Source organism: Nyctereutes procyonoides, unplaced genomic scaffold (genome assembly GCF_905146905.1).
Source record: "Nyctereutes procyonoides isolate TBG_1078 unplaced genomic scaffold, NYPRO_anot_genome, whole genome shotgun sequence".
In the NCBI taxonomy this organism is placed as follows: domain Eukaryota; kingdom Metazoa; phylum Chordata; class Mammalia; order Carnivora; family Canidae; genus Nyctereutes; species Nyctereutes procyonoides.
The window spans coordinates 79,572,465-79,599,115 of NW_026575125.1; the positions used below are offsets into that span (position 1 = coordinate 79,572,465).

At 39.6% G+C, this 26,651-nt stretch overlaps 1 protein-coding gene across 7 annotated transcripts in view; it reads left to right on the top strand.

Annotated features, from left to right (window-relative positions):
* Positions 1-2,871: 2,871 nt before the first annotated feature.
* Positions 2,872-26,651, top strand: part of LOC129517819 (NACHT, LRR and PYD domains-containing protein 12-like) — a 42,345-nt gene continuing 18,565 nt past the window's right edge. Inside the window, exons 1-5 of one of the 7 annotated variants that reach the window (XM_055337967.1) lie at positions 2,872-2,951; positions 17,766-17,853; positions 18,996-19,040; positions 21,390-23,049; positions 25,543-25,632. In XM_055337967.1, coding sequence (XP_055193942.1) covers positions 17,784-17,853; positions 18,996-19,040; positions 21,390-23,049; positions 25,543-25,632 — 1,865 coding nt within the window. In that variant the 5' untranslated portion in view covers positions 2,872-2,951; positions 17,766-17,783. Of the gene's footprint in view, positions 2,952-3,141; positions 3,336-3,432; positions 3,460-3,526; positions 3,574-17,765; positions 17,854-18,995; positions 19,041-21,389; positions 23,050-25,542; positions 25,633-26,651 lie in introns of those variants that run through there. The other 6 variants (XM_055337970.1, XM_055337966.1, XM_055337971.1 and 3 more) reach the window with 6 other exon arrangements.

A 26,651-nucleotide genomic window follows, 5' to 3' on the forward strand; every position in this document is an offset into this window, starting at 1 on the left:
CTTCATGGTCTAACTGGAGAGGTAGCTACCTAGGCAAGGGCCAAATACAGGGCTATTATCCACAGATAAGATTGTGTATGTCTTTTGGGACATGATGTTCAGAAAGTCTGGCTCTAGGGATGCCTGGATGGCTCAGTGGTTGAGCGTCTGCCTTCGGCTCAGGGCATGATCCTGGAGTCCCAGGATCCAGTCCTGCATCGGGCTCCTTGCAGGGAGCCTGCTTCTCCCTCTGCCTATGTCTCTGCATCTCTCTCTCTCTGTGTCTCTCATAAATAAATAAAGTCTTTAAAAACCTAAGGGAATAATCAGAATCAATAAATTAGCCATCGATAATGTGCTAATGGAGGAGGATAGGGAAAGTTCACACCTCTTCCAGCTTCTTACTCTACCTCTTCCTTCCTTCTCAGAAAACAAGAAAATGTTAATAACCTTCTAGAGACAATGCTTTTGTTGTCCAACCTCACAGTGACAAGGTGGGGAGGGCAAGCTATAGACTTTGCAGGTTTGAAAGGGGCAGCAAGCAATGCTCTGGAAGACTTGTAGGGGACATATTTGGGGCCAAGAGCTGTCTTTCAAATAATAGAATATAGATACTAACTCTACTTCCTGTCGGGTAAGTCTTTTACAACAGAATGAAGAGGATCTGCTACTCCAGCCATAAAATGGAATTTGGGCTGGTTTTCTCTTTCATATACAGTGGCAGGAAAAAGCCATTGTGATCTACATGTCTTTTTGTCCAACTTAACTCCCTTGGTGATAAGGGAGGGTGTTGTGATATTCCAGAAACGTGAAATTCACAGCGAGCAGCTGTCAGGCACACAAGTCCAAGGCCTGACTGATTCAGCAGGTAAAGGTACAATGAATCATCTTTTGATTCAGTTTATTATTTACACATTGAAAGAAAAAGTAGTCAAAGGTTCCTGCTCCTGGTGGTCCTTGTCCCAAATACCAAAAAGGATGACACTGAAAAAGGGGCCAGAACACTGCAATGGTAGTTTGGGGCATCCCTTTGCTAAGAAGCCGGTTTTAGACTGCAGCTAAGTGGCTTTATAGTTTGTAGCTCTATTCTGAGAGGGATGAGTCAGGAAGTCTCTTATCTCATCAGATCCCAGGAAGTAGGAGGGGATGAAAAACTCTTAACAGCCTTCCAGGGGAGAGGGGACATAAGGAGGCAGTGGGAGATAAGTAGCAGTGGCCTTGAAGCAGCTCCTTGCAGGCCTCCCATCCTCTAGTGCTCTGGGAGGATCACAGTCATTCTCCCAAGACTCAGATTAGCTATGGTTCAAGCCTTTGCCTGCAGGACCTATGTAGATAGTGTGACACTGCCTGGATGCCATAGAGGAGCTGTTCTTCTACAGCAGCTAGCTGAATGCCCAGGTACCTTCCCTGAGGTGGGGTGTGGAAAGCCAAAGGAGGCAAAGTCAAGGTCTGTTGAAGAATTCTTTCTCTCCCTCTCATCTGATGACCTTCCATTCATGTCCTTTCATTCTGCTCAGTGTCTTTGGAATTGGGATGGCATGGAGGCAGGGATTAAAAGAATAACAGGACACATAACAAATTTACACCCTGCAAAATTCAGTACCAAGGCCAGAGAATCCCAAAGCCCAAGTCTTTTGCTATCTCTGACTCTTAGTTTTTCAACTATAAATTGAAATGTATGAGTAATTTCTAAGGTTCCTTTTAGCTCTAACAGTATGCATTTCCATAAATGCAAATTTACTGAATGTAGTGGTAGGAGCCTAAGCTGCATATCTACACCAGGAATGTTGGGACATCAGGGCAGATCATCAGGGACCCTATGACTAGAATAGAAAGGTGGATAACCTTGCTGTTACTTTGGGACCTCCATCGGACTCCCTTTTGAGACGAGTATACTCTTTACACACTTCTTTTCACTCAGAGCTTGCATGTCAGTCTCCCCCACTTACATCTGACACCATTACTTTTTAGCTTTCCACTTGAGCCCTCTTCCCTTGATTTATTCACTAACTGTACAAAATACAGATACTGCTCTAGTTATGTCTCAGTTTCAAATTTCAGGTTAGCTGTCTGACAGTTTTCTATGTATCCCTGTAGGAAATTGCCAATGACGTTCCATTTTCCAAGGACAGAACAGAGCACTTGATCTAGAAAACAACAGGGGTCCTATGTGATACTTTCTTCCCCCACCACAGCCTTTTTTCCTCAAACTTCCACAAATGTACTCCTTACATGGAAGAGAGAGGGTCTTGGCACTTATCATACAATTAGTCACTTATTCATTCAACAAATAGTTTATTGATAGACTCTTTGTGTCAGGTGCTAGAGTTCAGTATTGACTAAAGCACGTAGTCTCTGCCCTCATGACACTCATAATCTAGAGGGGAGACAGATCACCGTTGAATGAAAACTTTGTAATAATAGGAGCTATCATCGATTGCCTATAGTGTCCCTGACACTATTCTAAGCACTTGAAATGTACTAATTTAATCGTTCCAACAACCCTAGGAGGAAAAGACTATTACTGGCTCCACAGAACATAAAGAGTTAATTCCTGTGCCCTTTGCTCAGACCAGTAAGATTCCTTGGTGCCTGTAAGCAACTAGCCAGGCTCTTGGCCTTAGCTGCCTCTGGTGCGGGGGCGGGGTGTGTGTGTGTGTAAATGAGGAGTTTTAAGGCCCAGCACTTCAGAAATATTCCCACCCAGTGGCTCCAGGACTTGGAGTTGACCAGGAAGGATTTGCACGACTGTGTAAGACACCCTCAAAACCGCCCCTACCGCGGCTTTCCCAAAAGGAAAGCCTTTTCCTCCCACCTCCCAGTGCCCCCCCTTTCCAGGCCGGTCCCTCCCTCCGAGCCGCCTCTTCTCTGAGTCATTTCCCCCTTCCCCGCCCCGAAGACCTTGGCTCCCTCTCCGTATCCCTTCCCTCTGGCAGGAAATAGAGGAAGGGCCAACTGGCTTTGGGAACCAGGTGAGCGCTTTTCCCAGCGATGAGAAACGCCCCCTCTCCCCAACATCCCGTTCGGAGGGAGAGGAAATTGAGAGAGTTCCCTCTGCCCAAGTGGCTAGCTGCCCTGTCCTATAAGCGCCCTGGTGGCCAAGCGCGGGAGGTGCCACACCCCGCCCGGTGTCTCCTGGGATGTGAGGAGGAAGTGGCGGCCCAGTCAGACGGGCCTGTGGAGCTGCCGCCAGCTCAGGCGGGGTGAGCTGAGGGCACTGGTGTGGCAACTCGGCGCCCGGAGAAGCTGGGCAGCAGGGGAAGTCCGGCCCCGCCAGCCCCCCCAGGAGCCCTGAGCCGGAAGCAGGAGATGCGCGTGCGGAGGGGTGGGCAGAGGCGCCTGGGCGCGAGGAATAAGTGAGTGTGAAGGGGCGTGCGGGACGCGCGCGCGCACGCTGGCGCAGCAACTTTTCGGGCGGTGTGTGTACGCAGAGCTGTGCGTGGAGAATGGCAGCGCGTGCGCGGAGCGCGTGCGTGTGGGGTACGTGCGTGTGGGGTGCTTGCGTGTAGGCGTGCGTCAGGGGGAGGGGAAAACGGAAAGGACTGCTGGCTGACGCCGGGGGTGGGACTGACACTGCGTGCGTGCGGGACTGAGGTAAAGATGTCAGAGAAGCTCGGGCTGGCAGAGCCTAAAGTCGTGACTCTTAACTTGCCATTTCTCAGGTGGGGAGGGAGGGAAGACATGACCCCTTTGAAAATCGGGGAAAATTATTGACCATCTCCTTAAAACAAGAACACCCCCCCCCAAAAAAAAAAACCCCACACGGTTTGCATATAAGCATAGAGGGCTCCTGGGCCCGCGGACGGCCATCTGTGGCCACTCAGATCATGGCTTCAAGGGGTAGAAACCCCAAATAGGTCCCTTTAGATTGTGTGAGAGGAGGAAGGGGACAGGTGACTGAGCCGTCGCCGGCTCTGCGGGCCCGCCGCGGGCTCCGTGTGACTTCGAGGCTGGGTTTGCTATGCCTCCGGGTCCTGGTGCCCTCAGAGATGGTGACAAGGCGGGATGACACGCTCTGCCTTCTCCCCTCCCGCCCAGTGAACGACTACGGAAGGGGATCTCGTGGCCATCCTCTAAAGCCAGGACACAGGAGCGGGGGTGGGAGGGGGTGGGGCGGACGACGATCTCACTAGCCTCAGACCTTGCTAAGTTGGCGCTTTGGGGGAAAAGAGACTAAAAGGAGACCAGCGGGCTTGAGGTCTGAGCCCATCTTTGTCATTAATTAACCTTGGGACCCTAAGCCATTGTCTTCATCTTCCTGGGTATCACTTTCCTCATCTATAAAATGGGGTAGTCGCTCACGGGGTTGCTGGGAGTGTAACTAACACTACACTAAATTCCCAGCACATGGAAGTATTTAATAAATGGCAGCAAAAGTAGAAATATATATCTTTCCAGAGAAGTTAAACATCTTATTCTGGAAAAATGTATAGACTGGTGATCTATTTTTTGGTCTCTTCTAGGCACACCTAGTTGTGCCATCTTCTTCATACAAAGCCCACCAAGCCTATCCTGTAAAGTCACAGGGCTGAAGTACGTGGGATTTTATTTTGAATTCTTTGCCACATTCAGGGAGATAATAATTAGTCCACCATCAGCTCTCACCTGGATTGCTGCATTGGTATTCAAGCCTTCACAATTGCCCTCTTTCCTCCCATGGTTCATTTTCCCTGTTGTAGTTAGAGTTACCTTTCCCTCTATGACAAAATAACCTACTGACTGATTCAGAGTACTGACTGCTGTGAGGTAGATCTTGTTCACATGCCAGCTCCACCCTGCTCCACCACTTTCTGGTTGTGTGACCTTGAACAAATTACTTCCCCTCTTTAAGAATCCTTTCCTTTAAAAGAAGAATCCTTTCCCTAATCCATAAAAGGGGACACTGGTAGTCTCTACCTCATTTAGGAGTTGTGAGAAGTCACAAAGTTAATGCATGCAGAGTGGCCCATAGTAAATGCTCAGTAAAATGGTAGATTGAAAATGGTAAGAACAGTGAGACTGCTAATGAGAGAGTGGTTACAGTGGTGTACTATGGAGACTAGACTGGCTACAGAGTAAAACTGAGGAGGTAATGACCTGGAGAATGGGAGAAATCAAAGGATGGAGATCTTGATGAGAATGAGTGGGTATTCTGAGCACCAACAAGTAACAAGAGTGGGAGGTTATAGCCAGAGATTGAGATAGTGGAGTTCAGGAATTCTAAAGTGGAATGGTCCCATGTTTAGCAGATGGTCTGGAACGCTAATGGCTAGAAATGGCAAGTGAAGTGACATGTAATCAGGGATTGTAGAAGTAGAGATCAAGGTACAATGAGGGTAGATCAAGGGACAATTGGGTGAGTGATCCATAGGCATTGAGGTTGCTTATATGATGGCAGGGTTTTTTAAATTATTAATTAATTAATTAATTTTATTGGGGTTCAGTTTGCCAACATATGGCATAACACCCATGGGGAAGAAAATGGAGCTAGTGCCAAAGTCAAAGTCCACTCTAATGAACAAGAAGCAGTCATTTCTTTTGCAGATATTTGCTAAGCTCTTGCTAGATATCAAGATATGACAAGACAGACAAAAATCCTCCTCTCGTGGAGCTTCCTGTCTAGAGAGAGTGATAATTGGAATTAATAATCCCACCCTATAAATAGAAGACTGCAAACTGTGAGAAGAGCTGTGAAGGAAAAAGAAGGGTTCCATTAGGGCTTATGGAGGGTTTATGGAAGACCTGACCCTGTCTGTAGTGTCAGGGAAGGCTTCCTTGAGGAAATGATGAGAACTGAAGGATCAATTGGGGTAGATGGAGGTGGATGAGGGGTGCCTGAAGTGTCCCAAGTAGAGGGAAAAAGTAGCATGTGCAGAGACCGGAAGCTAGAACAGTATAAAGGACTTGAAGAACTGATAGGCATCTCCTGTGCCTAGGGCATATAAAACAAGGGGGAGAGCTGAGCTTGAATGGCAAGTTTCCTTAATTATTTTAAGTTTTATTCTAGGAGCAGCAGGAATACTCCTCTTAAAAGAGTTTTAAGTAGCTGAATGACATAATCAGATTTCTCTGTATTTGTATGTTAATTATTTCCCCCCAGTTTGATTGAGATCTGATTGATATATAACATTGTATAAGTTTAGGGTGTAGAACATAATAATTTGCTATATATATATATGGCAAAATTTTTACAATATTTCTTAAGTAATGCATACCTATATGCTCATTATAAAAAATAATCAAATACAAGAGTATGTAAATTGTGAAAGTCCAGTTTGTATTTTTGTGTGTACATTAGAATATATGTATGTATATGCACACATATGGTACACGTATACTTTTATTGTATTTGTATGCAATATAGTTATATATATAAAATAGCAACTGGCTTTTTCTACTTAATGTGTCTGACTCTTTCCATGTATTTTTTTTTAAGTTTTTATTTGAGACAGAGAGAACAAGCTGGGGGAGAAGCAGAGGGAGAGGGGAAAGCAGACTTCCCTCTGAGCAGGGAGCCTGATGTGGGGCTCGATCCTAGGACCCTGGAATCATGACTTGAGCCAAAGGCAGCCACTTAACCGACTGAGCCACTCAGGCACCCCTCATGTCTTTATTTTTAAATTATTCAATAATATATATTTTCATGGTAAAAGATCAGAACAATATAGAGTCTTTACAGTATCTTTTCCATGCATTTATATTAAAAAATAAGTACTTACATGGAATTTTTTACATAACTGGACTCATTCATATTGTTATGCTGATTTTAATTTTCTTATTTTTGTACTTAATTCACATTTGCATGTGAATATATACATTTTTCTTTCAAAGGAATAGAACGTTAAAGGGAGGGCTAAAACCTCTGTCATCATTGATTTCCTCCCTGCCTCTCCTCTTCTCTACTCACTGTTTAGCTTATCTTCTCTTAAACCTTTTTCTATTCATTTGCAAACGTTCTCTCTCTTCCTTCCCCTTCCTCTCTCTCTCTTTCATGTACACAGAATATACAGTATTACTTAGTGTTATTAAAAGATATAAATTGGGCAGCCCTGGTGGCTCAGCAGTTTAGCACTGCCATCAGCCCAGGGCGTGATCCTGGAGACACGAGATTGAGTCCCACCTTGGGCTCCCTGCATGGAGCCTGCTTCCCTCTGCCTCTCTCTCTCTCTCTCTCTCTCTCTCTGTGTGTGTGTGTGTCTCTCATGAATAAATAAATAAAATCTTAATAAATAAAAGATAGAAATTGTATCATGCTTCTATGTATTGCTCTGCTACTTGCTGCTTTCACTCAACATTATGTCTGAAAATTTTTCATGTTAGTACATATAAATTTAACTTGTTCTTTTTCACTGTTGCATAGTGTTCTGCAGAACAGATAGGCTACAATTTGTACAGCAATTTCCCCACTGACTCGGTTATTTACAACTTTTTGCTGATATAAAATGTGATAAAATATAAATCTTTGTACATGCCTCTCTCTTTCCTTTTTCTACTGACTTCTAAATGCTATCTTTAAAAAAAAATGCTATCTTTAGTCAATACTAGATTTTTAATATGTATTAGATTTATTTCAGGATTCTCTATTTGGTTCAACTGATCCATTTATTTATACCTGCATTCATACCACATTTTTAATTTCTATAGTTTTATGTAACATGTTTGATATCTAGCATGGGAAAGAGCTTTCTTTTTTTCTTCAAATATTTTGTTATTCTTGCATGTTTACCTTTTTATATGGATATTATAGTGGGATCATCTTACCCATATAGAATCTTATTGGGATTTTTGTTGACATTGCATTGAGTTTACAGATTTAACTGGGGAGAATTTGCATCTTTATATTGCGTCTTTTTTATGAATAAACATGGTATGGCTCTCCATTTATTCAAAATTTTAGTTCTTTAGTAATGTTTTATGATTTTCTCCATAAATGTCTTGAACGTATCTTGTTTGGATCATTTCTAGCACCCAACTGCTGAGCCACCCAGGCGTCCCTCTAGATACTTTATAGTTTTTGTTACTATTAACAGGATTTTTTTCTTTCATTTTATAATTATTATAGGTGTATAAGAAAACTATTGAGTTTTGTGTGAAATCATGTGTGTCCAGCAAATTTACTTAATTCTATTTTATTTCTAATAGTTTGTTAATTGATTCTATTGGATTTTCTAGTTAGGCAAACAGATTATGTGCAAATATTGATAGTTTTGTCTCTTTGTCTTCAACCTGTATTCTATGTGCATTGTTCTTGCCTGAATGCATTGGCTAGGACCCTGTATAAGATTGAATAGTAGCAATGATATCAGACATCCTTATCTTATCCTTCCCTTTAATAGGAGTGCTTCTAAGTGAAATAAGTCAGTCAGAGAAAGACAAATACCGTATGATCTCAGTTATATGTGGAATTTAAGAAAGAACACAGATGAACATATGGGAAGGGTGAAAATTAAAAAAGGAAAGAGGGAAACAAACCATAAGTGACTTAAAGACAGAGCAAACTGAGGGTTGATTGAGGGAGGAGATAGAGGGGGAAAGGGCTTAGATAGGTGATGCGTATTAATGAGGGCACTTGTGATGAGCCCTGGGTGTTGTATGTAAGTGGTGAATCACTGAATTCTACTCCAGAAACCAATATTGCATTGTATGTTAACTAACAAAGTTTAAGTTAAAAAAATAGGAATGCTTCTAAAATGCTTATGGTGGGTTTTTGGCAATTGCTCTTTATTAAATACATTTTTCTTTATGGCTTACTTTTTGGGGGCTTATTTTTTAAAAGAAAGAATGGATATGAAAGTTTGTCATTTGCTTTTTTACCTGTAAGGTGGACATATAGGTTTTTCTCCTTTAAATTGTTAAAGCATTGAATTGAATTGCATTGATAGTGTTTTAAAAACTTTCAGTTACGGGGACATCTGGGTGGCTCAGTGGTTGAGCATCTGACTTTGGCTCAGGGCATGACCCCGAGGCCCTGGGATCAAGTCCTATATTGGGCGCCTCACAGGGAGCCTGCTTCTCTCTGTACCTGTGTCTCTGCCTCTCTCTGTGTGTGTGTCTCTCTCATGAATAAATAAAAAATTTTTAAAAACTTTCAGTTATGAAAATTTCCAAACATAAATAACAGTAGAGAACAAAATAAACCCCATGTACCCATAATTCAACTTCAGTAGCAACATTTGTCCTACTTGGTTCAGCTATCCCTACCCCCCTTTTCTACTGGGATGTTTTAGGCTAATCATGAATGTTATCTGACTTCATTCCTAAATATTTCAGTGTGCATCACAAAAAATTATAGCACAAACGAATCTTCTCGTCAATCATAATGCCATTATTACACTAAAACCCAACACCCATACAAATTTTCCCGATTGTCTAAAATACATTTTTAACCTTGGGGTTTGTTCCAGTCAGGATCCAACCAAGGTTAACTTGTTGTACTAAGTTTCCTAGCAACTAACTTGTTGCATAAGTTTCTTTCAAGTTTTTTAAAAAGCTAACACAGAGCAATACCTCCTCTTTTTTATTTTCATGCCATTGGTTTGTTGAAGATACTTCCAGTTGTCCTGTAGACTCTCTCACAACATGGATTTGACTAATTACTTCCTTGAAGTGCTGTTTTACTTATTTTTATATTGCCTATATTCCTTGTTTACTGGAAATTAGAGCTAAACACTTTTTTTGTTTTTTGTTTTTTTTTTAGAGCTAAACACTTGATTAGAGTCTATTATTATTTGGTGAGACTGTCTCATAGTTGATACTGTGTACTTCCTTTTACAGAGTTTGCTCATCTTTTAGTAATACTGAAAGAGAATCGAAATGATGATAGTCTTATCCCTTCAGTGTAATATTCTCCATCATCTTTTCACCTAATGGCTTTACCATCCATTTGGTAACAGTTATTTTGTTAAGGATTTCAAAATAACGATCCTATCATTCTTTCAGCATTTGTTAGCTAGCATATGACTCTTTAAGAACTATCCCTCATCTACTATGGCTATTTGGTAAGCCTAAAATACAGGTCCTATAGGAAAGACAGGATAAATGCTTAACTCTTTCCCTGTAATTGTTAATTTTCCAAGTAAGGAGTTGGTGCCCTGTTGCCCATTAACAGACGTGTAAATGTAAAATATCTCTTCTTTCCTAGGATTAATGTATGATTAATGATGTATCTTTTTAAATATACTATAGAATTTGAGGGACTAATTTAGCAGTTTTGTATCTGTCTTCACAAAGGAGATGTAGCATTGATCCTCCACCTGGGGCTGAAGCACCCCTCTAGCAGGCATTTGGAAATGTTTGGAAGTCCTTTAGTTGTCTGTGTGTGTGGGGGGGGATCCTACTGGTATTTAGTAGATGAGGACCAGGAATGCTAAAGGAAGAATTGTCCTACCAAAAATGTCATTTGCACACCTGTAAAAAGAAATGATGGCCTATAGTTTTCCTGTGCTTGTTTGATTTTGATATTAAGGTTATGCATTTTTATATCTAAGTTCATAAGTGAGATGGGTCTATAATTTCTTTCCTTTTAGTAGTCAATTTTGATATGAAGGTGATATTAGCCTTATGACTGTATGGTGTCATTTCCATTCTATTACTTTGCTATGGAAAATTTATATAAAGTTTGATTAATCTGTTCCTAAACAACGAGTCAAACTCTCCCACAAAGGTTTTTGGGCTGGTGACTTTTGAAGTAGATTATTATCATTTCACATCTTCTATGATTAATTGGTCTATTTAAGTTTTTTATTTCTTAAGCCAACTTTAGTTATTTATTTTCTTGGGAAATATCCATATCACCTAGCTTTTTTAAGTTGTTGGTATAAAAGTTATACATAGAAAAAACATAGGACATAGTACTTCTAAAAAGTAATTTTCTGATCATTTTTAAATCTCCATTTTTGTAACTTGGCTCCCTTTTATTTAATTTGTGCCTTCTTTTTGAAATAATACTTGCTAAAAAATTGTCCATTTTATTAGTCTTATTTATTATTTTTTTAATTTTTAAAAATATTTTTATTTATTTGAAAGAGACAGCATAAGTGGGGGGAGGGGAGGAACAGAGGGAGAGGAAGTAGCAGACTCTCTGCTGAGCAGGGAGGCAGATGTGGGGCTTGATCCCAGAATCCTGGGATCATGACCGGAGCCTAAGGCAGACACTTAACTGACTGAGCCACCCAAGCACTCTATAGTCTTTTTTTTATTTAAATTCAATTAGCCAACATATAGTACATACTTAGTTTCAGATGTGATCTTTTTCTTTTTAAATGTTTTACTTCTATGAGAGAGAGAGAGAGAGAGGGAGAGAGAGAGAGAGAGAGAGCGTGAGCAGGAGGAGGGGCAGAGGGAGAGGGAGAGGGAAAGGCAGATTCCCCACAGAGGGCAGAGCCAGACACGGGGCTCCATCTCAGGACCCTGAGATCATGACCTGAGCTGAAGTCAGGACTTAACTGACTGAGCCCAGGGACGCAGGAGCCCCTTCATTAGTCTTTTTAAAGAACTAGCATTTCCTTTTATTGATCTACTCTATTCTTATTGTTTGCTTTCTATTCCAGTAATTATTGATTTTTAACTGAGATATAATTAGCATACATTATATTAATTTCAGGTGTATAACATAATGATTCAATATTTGTGTATATTGTGAAATGATCACCACAGCAAGTCTAGTTAATACCTATCACCAAAAAAAATAATACCTATCACCATACAGAATTGTTTTTCTTATGATGAGAACTTTTAAGATCTACTCTCTTAATAATTTTCATATATGCAATTCAGTATCATTAACTATAGTCACCACGCTATGCATTACATCCCCATGACTTATTTATTTTATAACTGGAAGTTGGTACCTTTTGACTCCCTTCACTCATTTCACCTACCCCTTATCCACTGCCTCTAGCAACCACCAATCTGTCTCTGTATCTGTGGGCTAGTTTTTTGTTTTGTGTTATATTCCACATATAAGTGAGATCATATAGTTTTTGTCTTTCTCTGTCTGACTTACTTAACTTAGCATAATGCCCTCAAGGTCTATCCATGTTGCTGAAAATGGCAGGTGTTTCTTTGCAGGGAGAGAAGGAAGGTAGAGGCAGACTACCTCAGATTGGTAGGTGGCAGGTTTAATAAGCAAGGAAGCTTATGTTTGAGGCTTGTCTTGGGCAGCTGCAAGAGGAGTAGATCTTCACACTTGCCCACCAGAATCTTAAGTTTATATAGAGGCCTCAAGGGGTTTTAGTCATGTATACCATCCAGATGGGCTCAACAACACTTTACTCTCTCTCAAGACTATGTCCTTGGAACAGCTTCTGAGAGTGGGGAAGGCAAATGGAATGCACATTCTAAGGATGGGGGAGGGAGTAAGTAGCCTCCAATTGCCCAGGTCTAGCTCCTGGGTCAGCTGGAGGTCACATCCTCTTGATGACTTCCTGCAACAGCAAGATTTCTTTTTTTATGGCTGAATAATATTCCATTATCTATCTCCTTTAGCATGCATAGTGAAATACAAGAATCATGTGTTTTATTGGATGAGTTTTGATAACTGGCATAACCAAAACCTCTATCAAGATACAGAACATTTCTGTCATATCAAAGAATTCCTCTTTTGCAGTTCAGTTAATCCTCATCTCCTCTTCCTCACCAGAAGTAGTCACTATTCTGATTTATTGTGATAGATTAGTTTTGCACATTTTAGAAATTCGTATAAATGGGATTACACAAAACATACTCTTTTGTGTAAAGCTCTCTCTGCATGGTTCATTCACATTGTTGCTTGTATCAGTACTTCATTCCTTTTTATTATTGAATAATGCTATTGTATGGCTAGATCACAGTTTGCTTATACATTCTTATGTTGATGGATACCTGGGCTGTTTCTAGTATGGGCTATTGTGAATAAAACTGCTGTAGACATTCTTGTGTAATTATTTTGTGAAAAAAATGTATATATATTGCAGTGGGGAGTGGTAAATATCTAGGAATGAAATTTATGGGTCATAGAATAGGTGTATGTTTTGTTTTATGTGAAACTGCTGTATCTTTGTATCATTTTTCTCTCCCACCAACATCCTTATAAGCGTTTGGCAGGGTCTATTTTATTAATATTAACCATTCTGGTGGGTATGAAGTGGAACCTCACTGTAGTTTTTATTTGCATTTCCTTAATGACTAATGATGTTGAGCATCTTTTCATGTGCTATTATTGGCCACTTGTATATCTTCCTTTGTGAAAGGTTTATTCAAATATTTTGCTCATTTTCTTTTTTTCTCTCAATTCCTAGCAACCACTAAATGTAATTTCTATGACTATGAATAATATTTCATTGTGAGTATATACCACATTTTGCTTATTGATTCATCAGCTGATGGACAATAGGGTTGTTTCCACATTTCTGCTATTGAGTATAGTGCTGCTATAAATATCCTTGTGCAAATTTTTGTGTTAAATACCTGTTTTCAGTTCTTTTGGATATATATGTGGGAGTGGAATTGCCAGGTAATATGTTATTTGTATGTTTAACTTACTGAGGTACTTGCCAAATGTTTCCACAGTGGCTGCACCATTTTATATTCCCATGAGCAATATATGAGGGTTCCAGTTTCTCCATATCCTTACCATTTTCCATTTTTAAAATTATAGCCATACTAGTGAATGTGAAGTTAATTATTACTCAGTTATAAATAGGAATGAAGTGTGGATACATTGCTATAACATGGATGAACCTTGAAAACATTATGCTGAGTGAAAAAAAGCCAGATAAAAGACACCATTATTGTACTATTCTATTTATATGAAACATCCAGAATAGGCAAATCCTTAGAGATAGGAAGTAGAATTGTGGTTTCTAAAGAATGTGGGGTGGGGAGAATGGGCAGTGTTTGCTTAATGGGCACAGTGTCTTTTTGGGGTGATAAAACTGTTCTGGAGTTAGATAGTGATGGTTGTAAAACTTTGTGAAGACACTACAAATCATTGAATTGTATACTTTAAAAGGGTGAATTTTATGATATGTGAATTAAATATCAATTTTTAAAAGTACAGTCTCATTTTAGCCCTGGAGGTGAGATTTGATGTTAAATTTGTAGCAGTTCTTTCCTATTTTTAGCAACATGGATACCATGTAGAGTCACCATGAAAAGTTGTAGTTTGTTGACTGAAAGGCACAGGGCCAAGCATCTGAGTAGGGACTGAAATTAGCGCATATTCTGCTGTCTAACTTGTGTTCCTAGCTTGGTGCTGCTGGGAACCCAGAGAAGGAAACACCATTTTACCATTTTGTAATTTCAGCTGCCCAGAGGAGACATCTTACTTTGATTTGTCTCCTTGGAGAGGGCATCTTGTACTACTTTGCATTAAAGATGCGATATGTTCTAGTGGAGATCTTAGTACAATAGACACTGCTTTGCTATCCTGGAATTTGAGCCATCTCACAGCCTTTTACTCAGTCTAATAACCAGTTGTAAAATATCCCCATAATTCCCCAAAGGTCTGTTGACTGTAACTCACTTTCTGGTACAATTTCTATGTCAGGATTTTTTAGCCACAGGCAATAGAACTTGGTTCTGAGTAACTTAAGCAAAGATAGGAATTTGGGGAAGACTACTGGAGTTGATCAAAACCAAAGGAAATGCTGAAAAACAAAGCCTCAGGGAGGTCCAGAACTAAGAAAGCTTGGAGCATTTGGGTGGCAGAACTTCAGGACTTATAAGTCTCCACTCAGGCTTTTAAATTCAGGCAAAGAGAATCTGATTATTCCACTAAGAGGGATAGAGTTTCTCATTAGAACACAGATCAGTGAAAGAATGCTGGAGGAACCAAATAAAAGCTATGAAAGGAAATAAAAAGACAGATGTCAACATCTAAGTGGGGGTGGTGGTGGTGTGTTGAGGAAGCCTTCAGATGTATGAACATAGATTGCAGAGTAGAAGGCTACTGCGATAAAGAATTAGAGGTTGTAAGGATGACTGAAATAATGAACATGATTGAAATTTCCCAGGAAGAGAGTAAATGACCAATGACATCCCTTCAGCATCATTACCTGAGGGCAAGAACACTTCTTGGAGCAATTTGTAACTGGAGGATTGTTTCTATGTTTTGGAGGACATGATATTCCTAGTAATTGGGGAAAAAAATCCATCCAGGGCATAGGACTATAGCTCTATGCTGGGAACATTCCATCTTGTAAGAATGAAGTTGTTATGTGGAGATCTTAATGGAATGTAACTTCTGTCAGTTATAATAAATGCCAGCTTATTTTCCCTCTTATATTGTACTTGGTCATGTGCTAAATATTTTATGTATGTTGCCTTATTTAATCCTCACAACACATTAATGAAGTTATTATTATCACCATATTTTATAGATGGGTTACTGTAGTCTCAGAGTTTAAGCAATTTATTCAACATATTGCTAGAAAGCAGTGGAAATGGAGTTTAAGGTCTACATGAATTCAAAGTCATTTCTATTCCATATCAAATGATACAGCAATGCCAATATTAGCTATAGTTTAGGATTATTGAGCCTCTGCTGCGTACCGTGTAATGTACTGGAGACCTTATATGCATTATCTCATTTAATGTTCATAATAACCTTATAAGGAGGGTGCCTGGGTGGCTCAGTTGGTTAAGCGCCTGCCTTCAGCTCAGATCATGATCTCAGGATCCTGGGATCGAGCCTCCTATTGGGCGCCCCACTCAATAGGGAGTCTGCTTCTCCCTCTCCCCCGTCTCTCCCCCTGCTCGTGCTCTTTCTCTCTTAAATAAGTAAATAAAAATCTTTAAAAAAAATAACCTTATAAGGAAAGTACTATTGTTATTCCTATTTAACAGTTGCAGAATCTGAGGCTTAGAGATATTAATTCAATAGTTGTCTCATCATAAGTGGTAGTCAGAGCTTGAACACTTCTATTTCATTCCAAAGCCTGTGTGCTTTACCAATAAACTCTCCTCTATCAAAAATAACTGAATCTAGAATGGTGGCTCTCTTCCCTGTGTATTAGAATCACCTGGGGAGCTTTGAAAAAAAAAGTCAATACCAAATCTCATCATCAAAAATTCTGATTTAATTTATCAGGAATGCAGACTTGGCCTTGGATTTTTTTTAAAAAAAACGCTTTTATTCATTCATTCCAATTTTTTCAATAAGCATATCTTTATGCAATAAGTTTATCTTTAAAAGATTTTTGAATTTTTATTTATCTATTTAAAAGAGAGAGAGAGAACAAGCAGGGGGGAGAGGGAGAAGCAGGTTCCCTATTCAGCAGGGGGCCTGACGTAGGACTCAATCCCAAGACCCTGGGATCATGAGCCAAAGGCAGATGCTTTACCAGCTGAGCTACCCAGGTGCCCCTGTTCAATGAATATTTAATGTCTTCTTTATGCTAAATACTTTCTAGGTATTTACTTCCTAGCAGGATGTATCAGTTAGGTATTGTCACAATGATACGTAACACAACGATAAAATCTTAGTGGCATGAAAAACTAAGAACTTATTAAGTACTTATTCTCACATTTCTGGAGCCTAGCCAGGATTCAAGCTGATTAAGCAGAGCTTTGTTGGGCAACTCTGATTTAGGTTGGGATGACAACTTTTCTTGCTTCAGGACTGAGTAAACTGGTATGGCTCTGCTTCATGCATTTCTCCTCAGACCAGTGGACTAGTTGGCACTTGTGTCTCTCATGGCTCATCTCATACCAGTGGGAGAATTGCAAGAGGGAGCATGTCCAACTGTGCAAGCATATTTCAAGCCCCTGCTTAAGTTACATCTGTGTGTACTTTATTAGCCAAAGCAAGTCTCAAGGCTGAGCGCAAACACAAGAGCTGGGAAAATAAGCCTCACTTCTGCTGTGTAGACTTGCAAAGTTCATGGCAAAGGTTGAGAATTGGGGCCAATACTTCAATTTAGGTGGGAAAGAATGAAAATGAACGATAAGCATTATACATAAGAAAATTATCAAGTGTGTTATAAAGTGATAAGTAATATGGCAAAAAAATTATGGAGGGTGGTATGAAGGTAATTTTAATGTGCAGCTAGGACTGAGAACCACTGATCTTACAATGTTCAACCTGGAGAGAAACCTGGGCAAACATTCCCTCAGCCATTGTGAAAATGATAAAACAGACCCAGAAAGAATTTTACTCAAGGTCATATGTCCATAGTTATGGAAATGGAACTAGGGCCTATATCTCCTAATACTATAGATTGTTTCTCTTATACCACAGTATTCCAATCTAAGGTCTTAGAATTCTTCTAGAATTCTTCTATCATTGTGAAAATGATAAAACAGATCCAGAAAGAATTTTACTCAAGGTCCATAGGTCCATAGTTATAGGTCCATAGTTATAGGCTAGGGCCTATATCTCCTAATACTATAGATTGTTTCTCTTATACCACAGTATTCCAATCTAAGGTCTTAGAATTCTTCCTTTATTAATGGCACCAAAAATATGTTGTGGAAAGACACAGTCATTCTTTTTTATCTTGACCCTAGACATTAGAGGTGTATTCTCTAAATCCTTTGCTTCTCTTAGTAACCCAATTCAGAGCCCAATTTCACATTTCCCATATTTGTACTGTTCAAAAGTTTACAGACATTCTACCTTCTTTTAGTTTTTCTCCTCTTCAAGTTAAAGACTGTTGGTTTTGATCTTTCTTCATGTGATCCCGTAGTCCCACCCTAGCAAATCTACTTGATTATTGGGCCTTCTCTCTTCCCTAACTCTATAGTGCCTGGAGTAGTCTTTCTTGAGTTCCTTTTTACTTTGAGCTTCCACTAGGCCTTTCAGTCATCATTTCTGTTTTGGATTACAGTCTTATTGATTTGCCAGGATGACCAGTCAAAAGAAAAGAAAAGATATGGAACCTGCCTGTACTTGGAGTTTATTGTCTGAACAGAAAGGTGAGTAACTGAATGAGGTAAGAGATGGTATAATCTAGATAATCCTGTTCATTCTTTTTCTCCTACTTCTCCTCGTGGACTTTGGGATTTTGGGGGGGAATCTTTAACATTGTGTTGCATGTGTATAGGTTTGTGTATATTGAGATGCTACATGGATACAGTATTTACCCATTAATAATCTCTTAAAAATGTCTCCACAATTTTTGTGTTTTCCAAAATGAGGAAAAAGAAAAGAGAAGAAGCAACTGTGGTTTCTACTGTTTTCCATGATCCCAAAAGCATTTATAATCCTAAAAGACTCAAGTCTCTCCCTTTACTGTAACCACAGATTTTCACAGGAGGCAGCACAAAAGAGCAAAGAGTGAAGATTGCTGGAGTCCTTCCCCTTGTGGCTGATTCCTGAGCTCCAAGAAATATTTAGTTATGGGGAATAGAAACTGATTATCATCAGCAGACCACTCACTTGCCTGCCCATTTCTGTGACATTGTTATATCTACCTCTCCAGACTCTGCTTCCTCCCATCCACATTTTCATACCTTCTCCCAAGTATAAGTCCCACTCTTGCTTTTAAAGGTGTGCATGTACTAAAAAGCTATAGGAATGTGGAGGCTGTGTGTGTGTGTGTGTGTGTATATGCATGCATGCACATGTGCCTATATTTGTGTATTTCTATCCATATATCTATATATGTAAGTGTTTGGGTTGAATGTGTATATGTATTCAAATCTTAAATCATTGTATATATGTCACACTAACATCAGCAGTGCCTTATTTCTCACTAATAAATTAAGCTCAAAACAATCTCCAACAGAAGCAATAGGCTAATGCTCAATGAAAAGCAAAATACCAGAAATAGTCACTTCAAATAATGTGTGCTGCTTTAAGTTAATGCCTAAAATTTTCCTTACAGAGCATAAAAATGTAAATGTTTATACCCTAAATATATGTGTGTGAAGGTCTCAGTTAAAAAATAATTTTGTGGGTGAGCTAGAATAGATGTGAGGTGACTTTCTTCCTTGTATTTCTGTCTGGGGGAACAGCAGGAATGGCTGAAACAATGTGGCTAAATTTCTGTATATTTCATGTTTTAATTGGAAGGTGTATTTGTGCTTCTTTTAATCTCAACTCTTTCCTCCCACAGCTGCTTCAAATTCTCAGTCTCCATCTTCATGGAAAGAATTCACAGGTAGATGTCTTCTCTCTTTTACTTTTTTTTTGTTTTGTGAAAAGTGCCTCCTAAAAACCTGGCTTCTCATCCACATTCCACTCCCATTTCTTCCCCCATATTCATTAGACAGTAACCATTGATTTTTTGGAGGGGGTAATATCTATGAAGCTCTAAATTGCCATAACATATAGGACTTTTATAACATATAGAATACATATTTGAATACTAGGAGGACCACTGATGGTCGTCAGGCACCAGATGTACAGAGCTTTATGGCTAGAACAGACCTGTCTGTTTTAGGAGTGATCTAAATTGAGGCCAGCAAATTACAGCCAGTGGGCCAAATCAAACTAGGGACCTGTTTTTGTAAATAAAGTTTTATTAGAAGCAGCCATGCGCGCTCATTTACATATTGTGTATGACTACCTTCAAGCTTAGATGGCAGAGTTGAATAACTGCAACAGAGACCCAAAAGCCTAAACTACAGAATTTTACAGAGGAAGTTTGCCAACACTTATCTAGATTAGCATTTCTCACGCAGTTCTACAGAGCACCATTGTCCAGGCCGTAATAACTTTGCTTGTAGGAAAGGGTTCTATAGTCATTTGAGACCAGAAATGCTGGATTAAACCAAGTTAATTAGCCTATTTATTCATTTTTACTGTAGGCCATTTCAGATCCTTTGATATGCTAACATGCATTGAGAAACTCTAAAAGGAGATAAAGGGTGCATTCCCCTTAACTTATTTGACCACTGGACATCTTTCCCACAGCTTTTTAAATATCTTGCAAAATAGTGTTCCAAGGAACACTTATTTGGGAAATGCTAGCTTAGACATTCACTTAACAGAAGTTTGAACTTGATAACTGACTCCTTGGATTATTTTTTCTAGTTGCAGAAAGTGAAAAGCTGTATAGTATGGTATTTAAGCACACAGACCATGGCTTTAGACAAACCTTAATCTTAATTAAGTCTCTACCATTTACTAGCTGTTGAACCTTGGACAAGTTATCTAATGTAATAATCAGGACTGGCTACATAATTGATGGGATGTGGTGTAAAATGAAAAGGCAGGACCCCTTATTCAAAAGTATCAAGAATTTCAAGATAGCAACAGCAGAACATTATACCAGTGGGTCCTTCTGAGCATAAGACGTGTGCACAGATTGTACACCCATGAACTCATAACCCTGGTTATAAATTTCAATTTCCTCAGCTATAAAATGTGGATAATACCTACTTCTGGGATTATGCTAAGTATTAAATCAGAAATGCATATAAAGAGCTAGTAAAGTATCTGGCACAGAGTGGGAGTAACAAATGACTTGTTTTTAATTCAAAAGCATTTATAGCTATATGCAATAATTATTGAGTGTCTACTATATGCCAGGTACCATGCTAGGTACTTAACGTATTATGGTGAAGAATACAAATAAGGTCCTTATCTTCATGTAGATTATTGTTTAGTGGGAAAGCAGATAATGAAAAAATAAATAGGACAACTATAAATTGTGATAAGAGCTGTAAAGAGGAGACAGAGGGGAAAGGCAATAATAGAGAGGACATGATTTTAAATTGAGTGGTCAGGCAAATCCTTTTCTAGGAAGTAATGTTTAAGTTGAGATCTGAAGGATGAGAAGAAGCTCTCCATGGGAAGAGCAGGAAGAGTGTTCCAGGCAGAGAGAATAGCTAGTGGAAAGGCCCTGAAGTGAGAAATAACATAGCATTTGTGAGAAACTGAAACCAGGCTAATGTGGCTTGAGCGTAGGGACTGAGAAGGAGAGTGATTCATGGTATACCTTGTAAGATAAGATAAGAGTTTGAGATTTCATATGAAGTGCAATGAAAAGCTCTTGAAAGGTTTTGGGCATGGCAGTCACATGATATAATTGGTATTTTTAGAAGATTATATTGGCTTCTGTGTGAAGGGGAGCCATAGATAAGCTAGAGTAGATGAGTAGGAGGCTATTTTAGCAGTTCAGGAAAGACTTGATAGTGCCCTGTACTTGGGTGGTATTTGAGGATGTAATGATAAATGAAAGGATTGGAGGCTTATTTTGGAAGTATATCTCATAGGCCTTACTAATTGATTGGATTTGGAGGATTCAAGAGAAGGAAAAGAAATAAAGAATGACTCTTAACATTTTTCTGAGCCACTTGGTGGCACCATTTAACTGAGATGAGATGCCTGGGGAGGATTTTTTTTTGGGGGGGTGGACACCCATGTAGAAATCAACAGCTCAGCTTTAGACGTGTAAAATTGGAGGACCTATTAAGATGTCCCAAGTGGAGAGGGTGGTATGAGTTATAGTTGTTTGTGTTGTCTAGGATTCTGTGATTACTAACTCTTGGTGTCACCTCATTAGATTACCAGGAAATATTTAGAAAACATCTAAAAGAAAAATACCTAAACATAGGAGTCCATAAATGTTATCACCATGGCAAACATATAGAGTCACGACTGCTTGTTGTAAAAGAACATGGTATATCAGAAAAGACACCGTGTGGGATTCCTCAACAAGATAATTTTATTGATATGGAACACGTATTTGATCCTGATGAAGAGGGCTCCAGCTCATCCCAAACTGTGGTGCTTCAGGGATGTGCGGGGATTGGAAAAACAGCTGTAGTGCACAAGTTCATGTATGACTGGGCAGCAGGAATGGTTACTCCAGGCAGGTTTGACTATCTCATCTATGTAAACTGCAGAGAAATAAACGGTATTGCTAACCTTAGTGCCACTGATCTGATCACTAACACTTTCCAAGATATAGATGGACCAATCCTGGAAGTTATTCCTATGTATCCAGAGAAGCTTCTGTTCATTCTTGATGGATTTCCTGAGCTTCAGTGCCCTGTAGATAACCAGGAAGAGGATCTTAGTGCTAATCCCCAGGAGAAGAAGCCAGTAGAGACCCTCTTATGTAGTTTTGTGAGGAAAAAACTGTTCCCTGAATCTTCCCTGCTGATAACTGCCCGGCCTACAACCATGAAGAAGCTCCACTCTCTGTTAAAACAACATATCCAGGCAGAGATTGTATGGTTTACAGATGCTGAAAAGAGAGCATATTTCTTGAGTCAGTTTTCAGGTGCAACTGTAGCAATGAAGGTCTTTTATGAGCTGCAACAAAATGAAAGCCTTGACATTATGTCGTCTCTTCCCATCATCTCCTGGATGATCTGCAGGGTCCTGCAGTCACAGGGAGATGGCGACAGGACTCTTATGAGGTCACTTCAGACCGTGACTGATGTGTATCTGTTTTATTTCTCCAAGTGCCTTAAAACCCTTACAGGCATCTCGGTGTGGAAGGGACAGAGTTGCCTGTGGGGCCTTTGCTCTTTGGCTGCAGATGGACTGCAGAACCAGCAGGTCCTATTTGAAGTCAGTGACCTCAGGAGACATGGGATAGGAATATATGATATGAATTGCACTTTTCTAAGTCACTTTTTGAAAAAAGTTAAAGGAAGTGCCAGTGTCTACACTTTCCTTCACTTCAGTTTCCAAGAGTTCTTGACTGCTGTGTTCTATGTCCTGAAGAATGATAGCAACTGGATGTTTTTTGGTCAAGTGGGAAAAACGTGGCAAGAAATATTCCAACAATATGGAAAAGGGTTTTCATCACTAACGATACAGTTCTTATTTGGCCTTTTACATAAAGGAAAGGGAAAGGCTGTGGAAACTATTTTTGGAAGAAAAATCTCTCCAGGACTTCGAGAAGAGTTATTGAAGTGGACTGAGAAAGAAATAAAGGATAAATCTTCTAGGTTACAGATTGAGCCAATGGACTTGTTTCATTGTTTGTATGAGATTCAGGAAGAGGAATATACAAAAGGGATAATTGATGATTTACAGTCAATTATATTGCTTCAACCTACCTATACAAAAATGGACATTCTGGCTATGTCATTCTGTGTAAAAAGCAGTCACAGTCACCTGTCAGTGTCCCTGAAATGTCAGCACCTACTTGGATTTGAGGAGGAAGAGCGAGCCTCTGCATTCATACCACCAGCTTCGGCACTTAATCAGTGAGTATATTAATGTCTTTTCTCCCATGTTTTGGCCTTTAGAAACAATGGGCATTCTAGTTTATTTCAAGTAGTCAGGCATATGATCATTTTTACAATTGTTGATAAGTAAATCTTCTCTGCTTTCCATATTTTATGTCAGTCAATCTAATAAGGATTTATTGAATATCTGTCACATACTGAATGCTAGCCTAAGTAGACAATGAGGGAAGTTAACATTTCTGAGCACTTACTATGTGCCAGGCACTGTGCTAGCCACTATAAGTGTGTGTGTATATTAGTCTTCACTGTCACTCTGTGAATGTGCTTTATAATTATAAAGTGTTATGAGCATGTAAGTCATCAAGATTATCATTGAGGACTCTGCTATTTTGGTGTTGATGACTATTCTAGAAAAGGTGGTAAGCTTAACATTGAATTGGTCATCACTCTCCTCTACACATACTTCATCACTGAGGCCTCAATGAGCTCCAGGTTAGTGAGGGCCAGAACTGCACTCCTGTGTATATTGCTGTAAAGCTGGGGCTTTTTCTACCAGGCTTGCACCTTCGCAAAGGGTCCAGAGCTTCACCTTTACAAAGGGTTCAGAGAGGCTTAGGTAAACCACTTAAATGATACAGATTCTATATACTAATAATAGAGTTACACTGACTTACTGACTAAAGCAGCCAAGAATATTTGTACCTGTGTTATCTAGAAAATGTCACTGGTCGTAAGTCTGTTCTCAGTACTTGGGTTAAGATGGACATTGCTGGGGTGCCTGGGTGGCTCAGTTGGTTAAGTGTCTGACTCTTGATTTCAGCTCAGGTCACCATCTCAGGGTTGTGATATGGAGCCACACATTGGGCTCTGCGCTGAGTGTGGAGCCTGCTTAAGATTGTCTCTTTTCTTCTGCCCTTCCCTCCCTTGTGTGCTCTGTCTCTCAAAAAGAAAAAAAAATAAAAGAAAGAAAAGAAAAAATATGGACATTGCAACTCTTTTAGTTGTGGGACCAGCTGAGGGGTAGGGGACCTTAAGAAGAAGCGAGTGGGCAGAAATCTGTACTTGGGAGAGAGCTAACCCTAGTCTTTTCTTTGATGCTTTTATCTCCTCATTGGGCAGTAGCATAGAGGTAGAAATGAGCATGGGATATGTGTGTTTGAGGGAAGTGGGAAGGGGAAGGGAAGTGCAGCAAGAGTTATGTTCGGGACTAGAGTGGAAGGGGTAGAAGTTACATGGACTTGGAATTACCAAGGACCTTGGCTACTGTGTCTTGACAAGTTCTTGACAGCTTCAACCCAACTGTATATTGTAGAGTAAAATAATGGCCAAATACATAGAGAATTTTTAAACACTGAAAGAAACAAAAAGGGGTCCCTGGTTCATTCTGAATTTCCAGAAAATCAGCCTTAAATGAAGCCTCTGTCTTAGCCCTATTGCCTTTATCAGAGGGCTTAAACTTTCTTCAAAATTTAACTGAAAATATTCCTTTCATAAGCATGGTGACTGAGAGTTTACTATTGAACTTTTCTAGTTGCTTTTTTTTTGTTCGAGTATAATTAATATACAGTGTTGTATCAGTTTCAGGCATACTATATGGTGATTCAGTGGTTGTATCCATTTCTCATTGCTTGTCAAGAGAAGTGTACTCTTAATCCCCTTTACCTATTTCACCCATCCTCCACCCACCTCTCCTCTGGCAATCACCAATTTGTTCTCTGTATTTTGAGTCTGCTTATTTTTTCTTTTTCTTTGCTCATTTTATTTCTTAAATTAGCATATGAGTGAAATTGTGTGGCATTTGTCTTTCTGATTTCTTTCACTTAGCAGAATACCCTCTACGTCCATCCACATTGTTGCAAAATGGCAAGATTTCATTCTTTTTTATGGCTAGCATTCCATTGTATATATTTGCCACATCTTCTTTATCCATTGGTAGACACTTGGGCTCCTTCCATAAAAAATGTGGCTGATGAACATAGGGGTGCATATATATTTTTGAATTAGTGTTTTTTTCTTTGGGTGTTCTTCAAAAAACTAAAAATAGAAGTACCATAAGAACTCTTCTAGTTTTCGGTGATTGTTAATTTTTCTATTAGTACTGGCAACCAAGCAATAGTTGTATTATAAAGATAGCTTGGACAAGTCATTTGACTTGTCTCAGCCATCTGCAAAATGGTGATTAAAATTTCCATTATTGCGTTGAGGACCAGCTAAGATGATCTGTATATGGCAAGTGCTTACCTTGGTGCCTGACACACAGTGACATAGCTTGGGCTTTGAAGTGAGACCTGAGTGCTGACTTTCCTACTATTCCTACCTATGTGACCTTAGGCAAAAACCATAACTTTTTTTGTGCCTTAATTACCTTATCTGCAAAATGGGGTAATGCCGCTTAAGGCTTTTGGAAGAGGCAAATGAATACTAGTATGGTAAGAGAAGCCAAAATTAGCCTTTTACTTAAATTTTTAACTATTTGGTTTTAAATTATTTTTGCTTTTTCATCTCTTTTAGGTCCTCACAGCTGTGCAATCTGCCAGCATCTCGGCTACAATTGCTCTGCCAAGCACTGTGTAATCCATACTGTAAAATCAAAGACCTGAAGTAAGTTGAAATTCTCTTTATAATACTCAGGTATTTGCAAGGTAGAGATGGGGCCGCTAGAAATTGTGCTCCCAGCTGACCAGACCTGAAAGCAAAATAGAACTAGTGCTCAGCTTCTCCATAGCAGAACAGCAACTGAGAAGATATGCTACAAACCTAGAAGGAGTAGAGAGTCAGGCACAGATCCCTGCCAGCCCCTCCAGCCTCTTCCCCTTTTGTATGTGCTATTTTTGCCATAGCGAGTAGGTGGCAGATTAAAACATCCAAAAGATTTGTGTCTGGCACACCTCCTGGACCTACCCCCTTCTCCCTGGTTGTCACTGTCGTCCTCCTTGGTTTTCTTTGTTGGGTCCTATCCCACTTAGTGCTGCTCAGTGATCTTTTTCTCTCCCACGGTGCCTCACCTCCATCTGCTGTAGTTATTTCCCAGAGTGCCATTGCTCAGAAGCTTCCCACCCGCACCGTGACTGTCATTTCTTGTTCTTTCAGGTGTCTTTCTTCTTATCAGCCCACATCAGGAGCACACAAGCAGGAGCCCCCTTATTTCCAAATCCCTCACCACAGATCAGTGTCTGTTCTCCTTCCCTCCTGTCTGAGGAAGAGGTGACCTTTCCAAATCTACCCAAGCCAGTAAATAACACTTTTTTGGGTATTTTTGTAAGCATTTATTTTACTTTACACAATACAGAAATATATGAAAATCTAAAAGCCCTCCACCCCACTGTCCCAAATCCCACCCCACTTTATATCCCCAGCACCTCACCTGCTGCTTACTGTCCCAACCCTGATCTTACCCTCACTAGGTAATTCCTTGTTTGCTAAATGTCTTTCCAGATCTTTTTTTCTATGCTTTTTCAAACATTAATCTAGAACATAAGGCACACATAAATCTATAATATACATATCATACATATGCAGAGTTACAGAACTTTGGGGAGTTTTGTTTCACACACACACACAAAATTGGCTGTCATATTTTTTTTCATTGAATAGTTCAGTGGAAAAAAAAAAGAATAGTT